Here is a 17,244-nt window from a genome sequence, read left to right on the forward strand (position 1 = left end):
AGTGTAGGTATGCCTTTTCTTTTATGTGGGGTGGCGAGACATCATATTCGTATATTAGCAAACAAAACACAAAAATAACCAACCCCCCTCCCCAAAATGAAACAATTTGAAATAGGTCTGATCCTTGCAAATTACACACACTTCAAAATAAACAGTTCTCTAGTTTACATCACTATCACATCATAAATATTGTAGAAAGGATAAAGTTGTATATTTGAAAGCCAAAATCCTCCTCTATAGTATGTGATACATAGTTACCTGCAATAAAACATAATTATCACTTGTTCTGTGCACAATGTACATGTACTTGCAAATAAAGAACATTTTGCTCACCTTTCTTTGAGTTTCTGCAAACAGCAAAACTTGTCTTTTTGATGTTACGAACGGCAAACTAGCAATCTGAATGTGTGTTGCTTACACACATTTTAGCTATGTGTACGCGCATATCCATGACGCCGCACAGACTTAACGTTGGCATTCTGGGAAAACACGTAACTGAACCTCTCTAATACCAAAGATTTTATGGGTACATTCCACCAAATGGTTGTACATGTATTTCTGCGCGCGAATCCCTTGGGATTTTTACACTAAGACGGGCCATAATCAGGAGGGATCATAGAAATATTTCTACCTGTATAAATCCCAAATTTGGGACTGATAGTTTCCGGTTCGGGGTGTTTCTTTAACAAAAAGCCCCAAGTTGTGGGCCTATTTTGGAAAGAGGGGGGCACCCCCCGATACATTCAGAAATGTGCGCTTAGTTTTACTACTGTTTTGGGGGTATCTTCTGGGAAAGGTGATTAAAAAATGTTTTTCGTGGCTAACCCCCATGAAATTGAAATGAAAAGTGATCTGGCCATAATCTTGAATTTCCAATGAAAACACGGAGGCCAACCTCTTCACGAGAGTCAACAGGCGGTGCTGTTTCAGTCCGATTTTGCACAGTTTTCTAGGAGTGTGTATTGATGGTTGCACTTCACCAAATACACACCCACAAGGTGAACCAGATTGTTTCTTAGTGTGGCCCCCTTCCATTATAAGTAGTATAACATGTAAACTACAGTACATCATTAGTGTTCTTGTACATATGTACCTGAGCATTTTTTAAAAGCACGTACTGATGTTCAATGTATGCATGTACTTAAATTGAACTTGGTCATAGCTTGGAGTGCTACCGAAAGAAATGGTATTCAGTTCTTGTGTTTGGAGTTGTACAAGACAGTGCAGATTCCAAAGAGAAAGGGATCTGGTTCTTTTGATTTCCCAAGTGCAGAAAGCTGCAAATCGAATGGGTATAGCACTGGTGCATATACACTGAACCATGGAGATAGACTGAACATCGGTTCGAGTTTACAAATGCACAGGTTGGCTTATGATGTAGTTTATAGTACTTACTATGGAAGGGGGCCATACTAAGAAACGACAATCTTGTGTGCGCAGGAAAAATTAAGATAAAAGTTACAATCTTTTTACATAGCACTAGAAATTTCACTTAATTTAGAAACAGCGAAAACGATTTAAAGGGATTTTTTGAGGAAAAAAATGAACAAAGTGGGAATACCCAAGAGAAATTATCATTAAAGCCGCACCTGTGTACATTTTCATTACCTTCTCACTCCATTTGTGCACATGCATGCTTAATTATGAATTTGTTAGTGAAGAGGTCTATAGTTGGGGGGTGATAGTTGGCCGGGCCATGATAATCGTTATTTTTAACATGTTTCTAAAGCATATGAACTAATTCACCCCCTCCTCCCACAGATTGTACGCTCGTGAAAATGATACAAACATGGATGACCCCTTAAAGTTCTTGTGTTACGCATTATCGCGCGTTTTTGCATTGTTTTGTACGTGCTTTGAAACAATTTCTGGACATAAACTCATCAAAATATCAGTGCAACACAAATGTACAATTGTCCAAGGAGGGTACTGTCTTGGATGCATTCTTTGACAAGACCGATCTTCAAATTACAAATCCATGGAAATACACCGTAGATGGGCAGGCCAATTCACTCTAAAAACCTCAGTATGTACGATTTGGGTATACATGTACCTATTACTAGTTCATTTTAACCTTTCGGAATTTCAGATAAACATGAAAGAAAGGAAAATTCAAAATGTGTAGAGCCTCATTGCAAGAACAACATGGCCAATTGTTGCGCCAGGAGGCTGTAAAATTGATGTGGGCTGACCAGATCGGGTTGCAGACTCCAAAGAAGAGCCCACTACAACATCAAAACTTGATAAATTAACTCAAAGCTCCAAAGTCAGTAAACTCGAAATTCCAAAAGTGAAATCAAAGTTTGAAACTCAAATGAAAGTAACACTAGGAGTGTATAGAAAGATTTCAGAGAAATCAAGGAGTTGATTTTATGTCTGTACATGTTCCTCCTACTACTGTAATGAACTCACTCACTGCAGCTTGAAGTGACAATCATTGGTTAGGCACATGCTTCATGACCATTTTGTTTGGTAATGGTGGTATACTGTTCTAACAACTAATTTCAATATTACTCTCTTAAGGGTACGCCAAGAGACCTCCTTGAAGATCGGCCTCCTAGTTGATAAGTTGTGGTGGTTTCAAGAGAATGCTGACCCAGAAAAGACCAAGTACACACAAGAAGAGCTCTGCGGACTGGTGGAAAGGTACCAGAAATGCAAATTTCAGACATTATATACGTTCAGACATTATGTACATCTATTTTAAGCTGTTATTCATACAGTGTATAGCATATTCTTCCAAAAATGAACCAATAGCAACTCGACATGCCATTTTAAAAAACTTCTAAGACTGACTGACTTCTAAGACTGCTATAACCACATAGCGCCGGTTGACCCCCATATGGCCCACATTCTTCTGATCCACACAGCCAGTTGGCCTTATGTGGGAACTGGACTGACTGCTGTGAGTCACCATATCCTGTAATCCTTTTGTGAAGTACAATGGCATGAAATACTGCAGGGCTTTTGGCCAGCCTGGCTGACAAACGCGTCGCCCAGCCTGCCCATTGTTTGTTGTCCTGGCAGGGTGGAGGGCGAACAAAGAAGCCGTTATGTAACACCATAATAAACATAACAATGGCATTTTTTGAAAGCGCCTGGCCTTGCTTCATTGCCTTCTAACTCTTTACATGACATGCATTTCTTGGGTGATTTTTTCCTATAAAAGTATGGTGAATACGAATGTCAAAATCAAAATCACAAAAAAAACTGCCCGGCAGCGTTTAATTTAAGGGAATTTTTTACCCAGCGTTAAGTGGTTAAAACACAAATTTGCATTCACCAGATTTATAAAAATGTCCAGCTGACATTTTCTGGACATTTGGTTGGCTACCAGTGCAAATCAAATGGAGTACAACTCGTGCAAAGTTTAAGTCAAAGCATTTGTACCAAATGACTTGATTCCAAAACATCTCTCAATAAAGACAATGCTGTGTTTTTCAATAGATGTAATTTAAAGCTCCTCAAAAAGATCTTTAAAGAAGATTGAGTCATGAAATAAGTACAAAATTGACAGAAAGGGATTTGAAAGATTTGGTTCTTTTATTTTCTTACAGTTCAAAATCACTCCCACTGTACCAGCGTACATGTATATGTGGTCTCATACCTTTCAACTACTAAAAATAATCTGGGTGCATGAAAAATATATATATTGCAAGCGTCATATCTGACAGAATTTTGATGACATTCGAGAAGTTTCATTTCAACAAAATTCATTTAGTTTGACATTTTCTTTTGAGAAACCTTGTTGATGTTCGTATGAAGAAGTGGTGCATTCCACTTCTGTGGAGGGGCCCATGAATATCAAATGAGAAAGAGGGTGCACAATTTTGGCAGGTCAAACAGCCCATGAGGCAGTAAAACATTTTTGCCATGCCACCATTGTAATGCTGGAAGGGATAAACTTAACATGGAGAGCACCTGAGACTACCAGTAATATGTCGTGTTCTGTACAAACAAGATAGCTACCAACGCGCACATAGACTCCACTATTAAACATGCCTGTGATTCAGTTCAGTAACCCTACGTGTGCATGTACATGTATAAAATCATTACAACCATAAACTAGAGGTAGTGGCTGTTACGTTAGCAACAACCACACTACCGCAGAGCTGTTTACGATTTTGAGTTTTTCAATGGGGAAAAATAAGATACAAAATCAATTAAAAAGAAATGCAAGAATGACATCATTATGACGTCATCAATTTGGAATAATTCTTCTTTCAGGGTTTTTGTTGGCTGTGACTTTGATACAGATTAAACATCACAGAATTACCCTAATGATGGCTGGAAAACATGAAGAAAGTCAGTGGGCTAAAAATATATGCCAAAAATTCTTCTTTAAGTTCATGTTACCTGATTTGTGCCTAAACTGAACAAATTTTATGAAATAAGACTGAATATTCTGACACTTGGATATATTTCAAATCGTATAACAGGGTGTAAAAGGTACGATTTCTGTGTCATTCTCATAGTAATATTGAGCCGAAGTTAAGGGCTACTTGCCCATTCGTGTTAAGAAGAAAATGTGTACAAACCCCAATGGCAAATTATTGTACCGATATATTCTGTTTTCTTCCAGACTAGAAAAAGAATCCTGGAAGATTTTAGATAAACATAAAATGAAAGCTAATCAATTCCGCAGCAAATAATTACCAATAGTAATCATTCAATATGATTTTTTGAAGTTCCATTTGAAGACTCGTACATTTTTTGAGGCTTTCAGATTCTCATTCAAAGAGATCCATAATCTTGGTCTTTGGAATTTTTTTTTAGCCAAAGATGTTTGCATTAATGACAGATGAAAATTTGTACTTTGACAAGTATAATAAGAATGAAGATTAAGATTGTTTGGAAAATAGTGGATCAGTAGGAGCATTAAAATCAGCAAAGTTGATCATTTGAATGGCTTGTTTTTCTAAAAGGAAAAGTCTGTTAAGATTACTTGGGGAGCATGGTCCCCATGCAGGAATACCAAGGTAGGGTGGGTTTGACCTTACCATAAACTCAGTTTTTCAATGACCTGCCAGTAAGGACTTTCTGGCTCTGAAATATCTGACAGGCACACTCGCCTTTTATCTACCTGTTCTTGCTGCTTGCGCCACTCTGGAACCATTTCTCTCACATTTTCTCTGGCACACCTCACTGTTAGAAGCTGCCATTCCGGGCAACTCTCCTTCAGTTTTTCAACTACAATGTCCCACCCTCTCGAGGAATGTCCCGTTCCCTCTGGGTTATCAGTAGCAACTTGGTTTAGCAGCTGTGTCTTCATTCCTCTCTTGAAGCGAAAGACATTTCTACACAGATCAGCCTGCAAGGAAATACACCAACGTTATGAAAATGTATTAAAAAAAATTACTTTTCAAGGTCTTGATTGTTGACTGCTTTTGTGCACTGAATTGAAGGTACATTGTATATGTAAATAAAAGGAAATCAAAAAGAAAGTTGTAATTTCAGTATATTTGACACAATTTGTATTTCGTTGTTTGTATGCAAGGTTACATTTCTAATGCACTAAGTAAAATACCAATGATGTCAGGGACAAAAAGCCCTGATTACCTGATTTGAAATTAAAACACAGATCACTGTAAAATCACTGAACTGATTAGAATTTAAAAACTGGGGTTTTTTACTTGCTCTGCAAAATCCAACTTTTCAAAGCAACAAAAACAAATGATTGTTGTTTATACCCAGCCCCCATGTTATAACATGGTAAAAAAAAATAAAGTTCTGAGCCGTGTAGTCACAGAGGTCAAAATGTGACCAACACATTTTAGAATTTAAAAAAGAATGCTTATAAAATGCTAACATGATAAAACATGGCAAGCCATAGTGTTCTATTTAGGTCTGCCGGTAGGCCTGTGCCGGGTACCCGGGTACCTGCCCGTCGATTTCAAAACCCGGTTCCATTTTTCCGGGCTGGGTACCCGTAAAGAAGTAAATAAATTAGGAACAAACATTCATGCATAAAATGTCTGTGAAATTTCTTACTGAAGGACAGACTTCATGGAAAACCACCGTGCCGATGAAAACCCGGTCCCGCGTCATACATGAAACTTGAATTCGAAGATCGACAGCTAATTTTGTTACCCACTCCACCCATTGTACCGCAAGTCGTTTTCCTAGTTCCGGAATTTCCTAGTTCACAAGAGCGAAAGAACCACTAAAATTCACGGGCGACAGGTCACTCGCTACGTGTGATTTTAAATATTTCTTTAAACTGAATAGTCATATAAACCTTTGCATCTAATGGCTGCTTAATCAAAATGACTTTTTTAGGGTTTCCGTTTTTGTTAATTTACCGAAAACTGCAAGCTTTTCCCCCACTCTCGGATCGCGCGGCGTTAGCACGCAAAGTCGTTGCGAACTCAATTACACGGGCGCAGCAGAAATGTATGTGATGTAATGGGGTTCGTCAACTGTGCAGCGCGGGGAGGGTAACGTTGATAGCTCACTGTACAGTTGAAAAGTCGAGTCAAACCTTACGCAATTTCTAGCTTTTTAATTCATTGGAATTCTTATTTTTCATCTAATTTTCTCAAAATTAAAAGATTCTCTGTTAGAAAAGCAACTTTTTACAATGGTTTTGGCTGAAAATGGATTTTTTGTATGGTTACTTTTTATTTGTGAAGACATTTTTGTCTCGATCCTGAACGGATCCAGAACTAGGAAAGGTGTCATCGTCACTTTCGTCGATCGATCCTGTGAGTCCAAATATAAAAGCTTAGATTTTGAAAAAAAAATTGAAGTACACTGTATATCCAAAACACAAAGTTGACTTCTGACCATATTTCACTGGAATTTGAGGATTTTTTTAGCTGCAGTCTTCCTGAATAATTTTCGCAATCCGGAACTAGGAAAATGATTGTACCAAACCTATATGAACAAGAGACCGAAGGAGTTTTGTCTTATGAGGGGGAAGTGCTGTTGATGTACACTTACATGACTGTATTTGTAACTATCAAATCCTGTCGATTTAAATGACTTTTGTGCGGGAATAAGTAGTGCTTACTGTTTGAATTAAGAGTATTTTTGTCAAATAAAACAATATGAATGAAAATTACTTTATGTCGGGATTGACGACGAAGCAAGAGCGGACTGTGTAATATTCCAGCGGTACTGGGACTCCACACGGCGTGCGGTAAGTAGTGATCACGCACAAATTGTGGGGTTGATCGGCCTCTTTTTATAATCAAAGCACTAAATGTGCGCTACAAACCCAAAGAGTCAGAGAACCAGTTTAGTGAACTTTTATACCAAGAAATATTCCGTTTCAAAGTTATTTTTAAATTAAAGCAACTTGAATTTCGTCAGTGATTCAGCGGAACTGTGGATGAGGAATTGACCAAAAAAGCAGGAATGATGTTTTCTGTATGAACTAAAGCATTTCAAATCCAAGTATTTTTTCATTCGAAAAAAGGAAATGTTGACAGGTGCAAGGCATAATACAGTCGGCCAATCAAATGTCACTTGTCGAAGTACTTATACATTAAAATCTCAACAATGAACCTCAGGGGAATGGAGTTGTCCTGAAAAAGTATTTATTGAACTAAACTACTTCGTCGTGGTACGTACCTTCGTGTGGCAAAACTTTTGTATCGCTTAGTCATTTAACAACGTGAAGTGCTGCTATTTTTTTCACTTGGGCTTCCGTGCATGTGGTCACATGACCTTTCTTTTTACGGTCACATGGCCGCTGCAGTGTCAGCGATTGGACTGCCTTAAAGGCACTACAATTGGGCCCGCATTGCAATCAGGTTAGTTTCAGCGTCTTGAAAGCCAGGATCACACAGTTGCAGCTACCTTGATTTATGTCACGTGCTGGTCCTCGTCAGAAAAGAAATGAACTTGCGATGACTCCTAACCCTATATAGACTTCCGATACTTTCAACGCCGTTTGAAGCATTTTGGTGGCAGTTTTTTGAATCAGAAACTTCAAAATAAGTGGATGTAATGGTGTGGGCATTGTTCGAGTTACAGCATGTACAGTGGTATTTTTGTACATAAAACTTTAAGCCTTTTAACCCGTGACGTTCATGGCACTGATTTGGTCCGCACGTGACACGACCAGCGCTCACCATTTGTGCACGTGAAATGCGTTCCGCAAGTACGTGGTCATGCAGCATCCGGGACATTTCCTTTGAGCGTTTGTAGGTGCGTATCTCATGTAGGTGGTTTGCAGCTCTGTTCTCTTTTCTGGCGTTCCCCGTGAAGATTTGTTTTTCTGTTTCATACACCCACAAAAAATTTGCAAACTGAAGGTAACAATTTCATTTGATAAAAAGGTAGGAGAGATTAACTCCGACGTTTAGAACAATGTTCTGCTTGCTTCCTATGTACACGCGCAATGCCATTCGTTATTAGGCGATCTCTTTTCCGGGTACCCGATGTTAACAAAAAATGGGTACCCGGTTCTAAAAATACCCGCAAATGCACACCCCTGTCTGCCGGGACTGTTATGTATCAAATTACTACAGATCAAGCTAGCCTACACCTAGGCCCATCATGCCCAGGTAGGCCTAGACATTGTTAGTTTTATGATTAAATAAAATACTAGTAATTCTTGACTGTGCCCTCATGGCCCTAATAGGCTACTGTGCATTTAAGATTATATATCAGTTTTTGCTCCTCCATCCTTTGGTTGCACTTTTTCACAAAAAGGATGCAACGTGTAGGCCTACCACGGACATGTCTGTGCATAAAGCTTAAACGAATGGACCAAATTGCTTCGCTTGTCAGAAACTCCGAAGATTTTGTACTACATCATTCAACATAACTATGTTGATGTTACAAACTTTTGACACAGGAACGAAATTTATTGCCAAACACCCTGTTTTTAAAAATTTGAAAATTTCATACGCAAACTTACCATTTTCACATATGGTGCAGCTGCATGAAGCGAGTGTCTGGGCAATTACCACAAAAACAATGATGTAATCAGCAACTTTTTCAGAGGCACATTCGTCTCCCGCACGCACACTGTTTTCTAATGGTCTCTAATGTTGATGCCGTGCATACGTGATTCTCCACTGAACTGTGAAAAATTTTTGTGTGCATGACCTAGCCAGCTATGCCGCATTGGGGAAGATTTGTTCGATTTCGGTGCATTTTGCCAATGTTCTGGTGACCTTTTTTCAGTGTTTTAAAAGAACTTTTTTTCAAATTTCTGATTGCACTTTTCTTTAACTTAATATTAGCAACTCTTCCCTGGAAAATACAAGCCTATCAATTGCGTATTGGGGGATTTTTATTAGGGGATTTTCAGTGTGTCAGGGATTTTGCTCAGCGTATCGGCCCGATACGCTTTTGAATGCCTGGCTAGAACACTGCATCGATGGCAACTTGGTGATATCCCTGGGCCAGATCAATGGAAATTAAGAGGGTGGCCCCTTTCAGAGAATCCACTGCCTCTTCAAAGAGGGGTATGAGTTAAGCATCCTTGTAGGCCATGGGCCAAAATCTGTAGCATGGCTAGAAATTGAGGTTCGTCTTAACTTTCTAGTGGCAACTTGAAATAAAGTTTTTTTTACTGATTTGATGGTGCTGAATCCGAATCCAATCATCCACAACAGCCATACCTGCACATTTAGCAAATATGGCAGTTTTTTCCCAAGTTTTGCCCATTTTTGGTCGAAAGCAGTATTTTGGCTATACTCTTAATTTAACATTCAATAAGTATAAATTTGGTAAAGATTTGTAGTCATAATGCAATACATATGAGTTTATTTGTCACACATTGTCACCAATAGGGGGCGCTACATCTGTAGTGTTTGGGGAAAAACCATCGTTTTTGTGATTTTTGCCTCAAAAGTCAGGTTTTTAAGCTGCACAGGCTGTAATTTATCAGTTTTAGCATTTCAGAAGGCAGTAAATATTACAAATTCATGCAAAACCAATAGATCTGCAATGGATCGTTTAATTTTGACCCAAAATGAACAGAAATAATTAACAATCTCAATAATAAAACATTTTTTAAAAATTGCATATCGGTATGTGTTTCACAGCTGTTCAAGTTGTACAATGCATACTGTTTTTGGTATTTTGTCATGATATTTCTTGTTTTCATACTTAAGAAAAAGTACGCTTTTAGAGGAAATTGCTGTAGCATTGCTTAAAATCGGTAAACCTTTTCTCCACGTACCCCTAAATAGAACCAAATGAAACAAAAAAGAAGTTTGTTCAAAGGTCTACAATTGTATATTTTTGGATTTTGCATGGTTAGAGTTAAAGTGCTATATATCTCTTATTCATGTATGCGAGTTCATAAATGCGTAAGTGAAGGAAGACTGGAAGTAAAGATGCATGTCTTTCAACATTACCTAGTAGGTCTCCAGACCTGAATGTCCTTCATCACTGAATTCCCCAGAGTCGTAATCATTATCATCAAGGGCTGCAAGCACCTTTCTGGCAATCGCTGTATTTGCAGAGTTCAGTGTAAGGAAGATTCGCTTTGTGACAAGAGCAGCTCATTGTGTTACAGTGAGTTTTCTTGCACCCACAGTGCATGTGCTGGAATATCTCTGGTGGAGCTGCAGGGATTGACATCCATTTGAATGTCAAATGTTCATTTGTGAGGTCCCACCCATGGCCAACAAGGCTTGGTGCAATGATGTACCGAGTCGAACAACGTCTGTAAACAGCAGCTTGATAGGATGCCGTCATCGCATGGAACTTAAGGGAGCCTTGTTTGATGGCAAAACGTCATCCACTTTGCATCTGAGGGTGAATATGTTGTGCGAGCTTCATTCACATGAGAGGTTTTTTCATCGTAGAGAGTGCATAAAATGTCTCAAGTCCTCTAAGCAGCTCGTCATTTAGCATCCACTTGCAGCCAAGTTGCCTGAAGACATTCACTCTCTCAGCTGACTCCAACAAACGAAGTAGAGGCCGCACTTTCCCTTTTCCCTTAAAGGCACTAACTGTATCACATCCTGTGAAAACATGCATGCCTATGATTGCTTGGCCAACTTCAGACCCATAATGTGATGACAGCTGAGTGATGTCGAGAACAGTTGTGTCCTGCCCACTTACGGTCCTGGCATATACACGACATGGTAATCCATGAACAACTGCTGTACTCAACAGAAAGACATCAGTGTCACGGCTGTTGATGATGACACAAGGATGCGTGTTACCAGCATGTGCTGCATGTAAGAGAAGCCTTCTGTCTGCCTCCTGGTGATCACATTTTAACTCCTGAACTTCTTGCGTCACCAAAACTCCTTCACTGAGGCTTTATCGAGTACACAACTCTCCATAACACAGATAGAGTTCAATTCCAGTAGGAAGGGCTGTACTTTCACGACTCCACATGGCAAGAAGGAACTTAACCAGCTTCTCCTTGTTTGTTCCATTCAAAAGAAATTTAGCAAATTGTCGAGGTAGTTTCTGATTAGGTCTGGTGATGTCAATTTGCTGCACACCTGAAGCCTCTCGACGGGAATGTTCACAGTCCTTTATTGATATGTGTGGGTACCGATCAGTCACAAAATCCAAACGTGTACATTTCAGTTGGATGCACAATTGTAGAGCCTTGGCTAGAATAGCATCTGCAAATTCTGCGAATGTTTCACAGCTAAAGTTACAGGACTGAATGAGGGCCATTCCGTCAATCATTAGGGCTGAATCTGCAGGAATTGTCGAGGCTTGAACTCGACATGATGGCACATCACCCTCCATTTCATGCATGAGTGTGGACTTTGTTGTCTTGTTGCACAGGCCATCATATGTAGTAATGGACGCGGGCACAGGAGTCAACGTGTAGCTCAGAACTTTATTCAAATCAACTGAACGATTCTTTGACACAATGAGCAGCCGTGTGAATAAATCACAACTTGTGCGGAGCAACTGTGCATCTCGTGTCTTGGAGGATTCTTTTCTTCTATTGACCGAGGCAAAGGTCTTCAGCTTGAGCATTTTGATCGGCCTGTGAAATTGAACACTTCCACCTGCAAGAATTCTGCCTGCACAGAAAGCTTGGTATGCAGAGTTACCTTTGGAGTGTGCTTGCTTGATGTTGTTAGCATCTTGCTCGCTGACAAGTCCAGAAGACACATTGATCAGCTTATCTCCACTGCATGCAAATGGGTCAACCATTGCAAAGTTCTGACAAGCTCACTTACTGTAGCATTGTCTCGTTTTATTCTTGCAGTGTGTACTTTCCTCGATCTTATGTTGTCATCTTTTCCTGCCATCACCGTGTAATAGCTGCTCTCTCAGGATGGGAAAGCAGCTATCTGTTTACACCTCCCTTACTGAGTGTGATTCTCTCATACCGCACTTTGTTTTTGAGTCTCTGTTGATTGTCTGCTCTATGACCATATCACAAGCTATTTGGCTGAATCCATGACCTGACTACCGCTGAGCTACAAATTTACCTCTCAAAATGACTCATAGATGGTTGGGTGAGTCGCAGGCAGGTTGATCATCTCTGCAATGTATGCTGGAAGATATCTTGCATAGTTTATATGGTCATAGGCATGAAACCAATTTACCATTTTTTTGCATGACTCGAGGTGAAGTGACCAATGCCCTTCTCTTGTTGCTCTTATTGACAGCAAAAGTATTTGTACCATGTCTAGGTATAATGACCAGAAGTCATACAGTGCACTTCGTGTACGTTCCTGCCTAACAAAGTTTTCATATCTCTGAAGAACTTCCTGAACCTGATTTGTTTGAAGGACATTCATCCAGCCATTTTCACGATCACTCCAACCTAGTTCAGAAATAGTGGAGGTGACCATCTGACATTCACTTTCCGGTAAAGTCTTCAGGAAACTCTGCCAGCACAAACGATGAAGTGCTTCATACAGCAGTTTGTGACAACCCACCGCACGATTGTAATGATGTCCTGTTTGTACCCCCTTGATGGATCCTGCAGCAATTGCACCAGATTCGATTAAGACGTCTTCAAAACCACTGTCCTGAAAGTGCTTTCCCGTACAACCAAGAAATGCTATAACAAGGTGAAAATCTCCAAGGCACAACACCAATCTCTCCTCAAATATTTTATGCTGCCACCTGATTTCTTGTGCCTTGGCATAGATAGCCTGGTCAAAAACAACTGTGATAGCGTCTAAGTCCAAGTTATTGGCAATATCCTTACTCTGTAACAGTACACTATGTACCGTTGCCATCTCAGTTGGACTGGCGTCTATTATCGGCAGATATCCAATCTTGGACTTGTGGGGTATGGAAGAAGACTGCAGTTTGGTATTGAAGCCTGTCCATCTTGGTAGTGTAGAATCAACGGTCTTGGAGAGACAGTATGCTACATCCGTTTGCACTTCCAGCTTCTCAATCCTTTTAAGTCCCCTGTCCATCTCAAAACTGACACCTACTGGACCTTGTTTGGTCCCACCTTGGTAGGGCACAACAACTGACGATGGAGGCTTCAAGGAACGTTCCTTTTTCTTTGGAAGTCGTATGCTTTGGGGTTGGCTGCAGTGAATTTCACTTTCACATTGTATGATTACATCATTGGTGTTACATGTATGTGTTGTGTTGTGTTATGGCCAGTTAAGGTATCTTCTGCAAAGTTGTTATCCCAGACAAGTACTGTATGGATGGATTTGGCAAAGTCACTAGGTACAATTTCCTGTCTTTTGAGCTGAATGGTCACCAGTGCCACGTCATGTTCAAGAACTTTGGAATGGGATATACAGTGTCCAAGTCCATTCAACACATCAATCAAATTTGACGAACCAGTAGAATGCCTGACAGTCATAGCCAAAGCCGAGTGTTTGGGTGTAGTAACCCTTCCTCTGGAGTGAAGATAGATTATTTCTTGTGATACACAGAGCAGTTTTCGACGTAAATCATCTGAGGTGGAGACATATTTGCCATCTTCTCCCAAATCTTCAGATTTTTCAGTTAGCCAAGCCAAATAGTTGAAGAGATCCACTGGAACCATTTGGGAAACCGTATCCAAATCCATGTCACTAGCCAATGGGGCCATTTGTCCTTCAGTCCTCTCACCTGCCTAAGTACTTGACTAAGCATCTTAGCACTGTGGTAGTGAACCCGGTGGGTGTCCATCTTTGTTGGCTCAGAAAGTTCTTGATTCAGAGTCTCAGGAGCTCCAGTGCGGCTGGATTCAGTGTCAGAACTGGATTGATCAGATTCCCAATGATCGACAATAGTAGACTCATTGCCTTCGCAGTACACAATACCACTCATATTCATTCTTGATGGCCTATGAAATTGTAGCTTGGGATACTTATGCTGCAATTTCTGCTTTAAGTACGTGGTGTTGGCAAATGCAGGTGGTACTCCACCTTTTTCAAACATGCCTTGCAGCAATGACTGCAACTTAGTCATGCGCATGACCTGTCCTTTTCCTATGATTTCATCCACATGCTTTTTGCAGAAAGCACTGAATGTATGCTGGATGGCATTTTCACTGTCAGGGTCAAGCGGCAGACTTGAACTTGTTGACATAATCTGAACTGAAAGGATGAGAAGATTACATGCAGGAGCGCCTCAGAGAACTATAAATGGGGGATGTGGGGTGTGACACAACAGGTAATCCATGATAACAGTCTAACAGATACACAGGATTGTTTCTCAGCCACTGCTAAACTGTAAAGCATGCTAAAGAAACATTCCCATAGGGATGGTAAACACAGTGGATGATAAAATCTTGTGGAAATTGCCAGACTTTAGGTGGCACTCTTTACCCCTTCAAATTTCCAACAGACGCGTGATCATTTTTCCCAACTAAGATTGATGATGCCCTTCAGGATTGCATCATTATGGGAAGATGCTCTTGAAAGAGCTGAATATACATGTACATTTGTAACTGTTAAAAAATGACAAAGGCAGTTCTAAAGACCATAAAGATAGAAAAGGTTTTCCGAAAACACAATATTTCTAAACTGCAATATTTCATTTAATTGGGATTTCATTTGATTGGGATTTTCCTCCTCTTCAAAATGCATTGCTGTCACCGAGTCTTTTAACTTACCTTGATGTACATGTAGTCCTTGTAACAGCTGCGATGGTACCTGACCTTGATCACAACCATGTCTTTTCCTTTGATGTCTACCAAAATTTGTTCATCATTTAGGATCTCTGCAGCTTTGAGCAACAAACCCCCTATAACAAAAGGTATGTGTACATTTAATAAATGGAAATGATACAGGAAACCATGCAAATGAGCCAAACTACACAGTCAATATGAAATCAAAACATTTATACTCACTTGACTTGTACTCGCAGTTTGATAGGCTTTCCCTTGAACGTTTACACGTGTGGCTGTTGGCTATCCATTTTTCCTTTTTACAGATGACACATCTGACTGGCAGGACATGTGGGTTGCGCCGTAGCTGTGACAGAGAAGTTTCAGATGACAGCCGACATGACTTTCGTGATGGTTCTAGGGTTGGCTCCAGTGTTCCTTCAACTTCAGTAGAACTAGGTTCACCGTGTGCAGCTTGTTTAGCTAAGCAGCATTCCGCTCTCTCAATCTGAGTAGTATCGCAAAATCTAAAAAGTAAATGTTAGAACATTAACAAAAATTTAAATAAAACAAAATAAACAATAATATGCAGTTAAGAGAATGCTTCAGGTACGTGGACATGTAGGATCCAAATGTTTGTACTGTCTCTGCTGGGGTTCTACCTCTGTATTTAGTTTGAAATCGATCTTTTGGAATCATCTTTAAAAAAACCCTGAAATATGGAGAATTCCTGACAAACTTCACTGTGCAGAATATATGCAGTTAGTACAAGATAAAACAAAACAGGCATATCAATCACAAGAACAAATGGAACAGAGCATATTTTTAAAAATGGAACTGTGCATAGAACTGAAGGCAAATACCACCACAAACGCTGAAGTAAACACTGCCATTTGCTTTTCCAAGTATTTATCACACAAGGAAAATTATCAGGCAACCTGAAATTGTCACTTAAAAACATCCCCCTGACAAATGAAAAACCTTCACAAAAGCTTCTTTCACTAGTTTCAAGGCTACTGTGCCCATAAAATTGTTAATTGTGCACACATTCCTCCCCCACCAAAATGTCAGTAAAATAAAATTTTCCAAAGGGAAAAAAAATATGAATTAGGCTTAAGGGACCAATAGTTAACAAAATCTAAAATCCCATAAAATGTTGACTTAGTGTAATCATTTTCAGCAGTACTAGGGCCTAGGCCTACCTCAACTCATTTTGAATTCTCTCTTTATCCACATTTTAATTCACCACATGCGAAGTTGAATCTCATTAATCATGCTTAATTGAGCATCGTTAGGTCTGAAAATGCTTTCAAAAATTCCTTACTTAAACACGGCCGGGAAGGGATAGCTAACGTTAGGCCTAGTACGTAGTAGTACACGTAGTACCTTTTATAACAGCTCCGGTGATAACCATATTCATTTCTAGGCTAAGGAGTTTGAGTTAGGATTTAATTTTTTTCAGCCAGTTCTCGCTGTTTGCTATCAAGAAGTTTCCATTTACTGTTGCTGTCATGAAACTTTTGCCAACTAACCTGTGTGAAGGGGGTTATTTTCCCGTTTTCCGCCTCGATCAAATGACAAACACACGTTCGCATGGGCGCCGACATTTTGGATCCTCGTATGCAGGTCACATTATCGATACTGTAGATAGCAGTGGCAGCAACGGTTCGAGGTTGAAAAATAGGGCCTGCATGCGGCAACTTACGGACAGAAAATGACACGAATAAAGTGTCAATTTTCTTTCTTGAATATCTCATTAACGTGCAAACTGTACAAATGTGGACAGGTAAAATATCATTTAATGTATTCTAAACTATTTAAAACCAAGAAATGAAGTTGCCCCTAGAAAATGAAGACAAAACTGCATGCTACAGGTTTGGGCCCATGACATTGTCTTGTCATTCAGCATTCGATAGTCAACGCACAGCCGCAGGGTGCCGTTCTTCCGCACGCTAACTACAGGTACGGCATATGGACTTGCAGATGGTCGTATTATCTTCTGTTGCAGGAGATTCTGGAGGTGTGCCTTCACCGCCATCATCAGGTGGGGTGGTATCTGGTGGTGGGGCACACACACTGGCTGTTCATCGGTGGTGGGGGCTTATGTTTTACAGCGTCTGTATAGCCCAAGTCATCGTCACTTCCACAGAAGACATCCTGGTACCTGCTCAGAAGGGTCAATAGTTGCTCCATTGCTGTGGGGCAAGACTTGGCTTTCACTTCAGGCAAATCTGATGCTTGGATCTTGTTACAGGACGTGGCGATACCTGCAGAACTATCTGACC

The 17,244-nt window shown here is 40.0% G+C and overlaps 1 protein-coding gene and 1 long non-coding RNA gene across 3 annotated transcripts in view; one reads left to right on the plus strand and one right to left on the minus strand.

Annotated features, from left to right (window-relative positions):
- tma16 (translation machinery associated 16 homolog) overlaps window positions 1-17,244 on the plus strand; it is a 54,753-nt gene that overhangs the window by 27,032 nt on the left and 10,477 nt on the right. For both annotated transcript variants that reach the window (XM_022240187.2, XM_022240188.2), the window contains exon 3: window positions 2,524-2,646. In XM_022240187.2, the coding sequence (XP_022095879.2) occupies window positions 2,524-2,646 (123 nt within the window). The remainder of the gene's footprint in view (window positions 1-2,523; window positions 2,647-17,244) is intronic.
- LOC110991013 (uncharacterized) lies at window positions 14,315-15,323 on the minus strand. The gene is made up of 3 exons (XR_002600086.2): window positions 15,203-15,323; window positions 14,966-15,096; window positions 14,315-14,447 (listed from the first exon to the last, which is right to left on the minus strand). It is a non-coding gene; the product is annotated as an uncharacterized LOC110991013 (long non-coding RNA).

This window comes from Acanthaster planci, linkage group LG19 (genome assembly GCF_054643075.1).
Source record: "Acanthaster planci isolate LZ-2023a linkage group LG19, COTS_SCS, whole genome shotgun sequence".
NCBI lineage: Eukaryota > Metazoa > Echinodermata > Asteroidea > Valvatida > Acanthasteridae > Acanthaster > Acanthaster planci.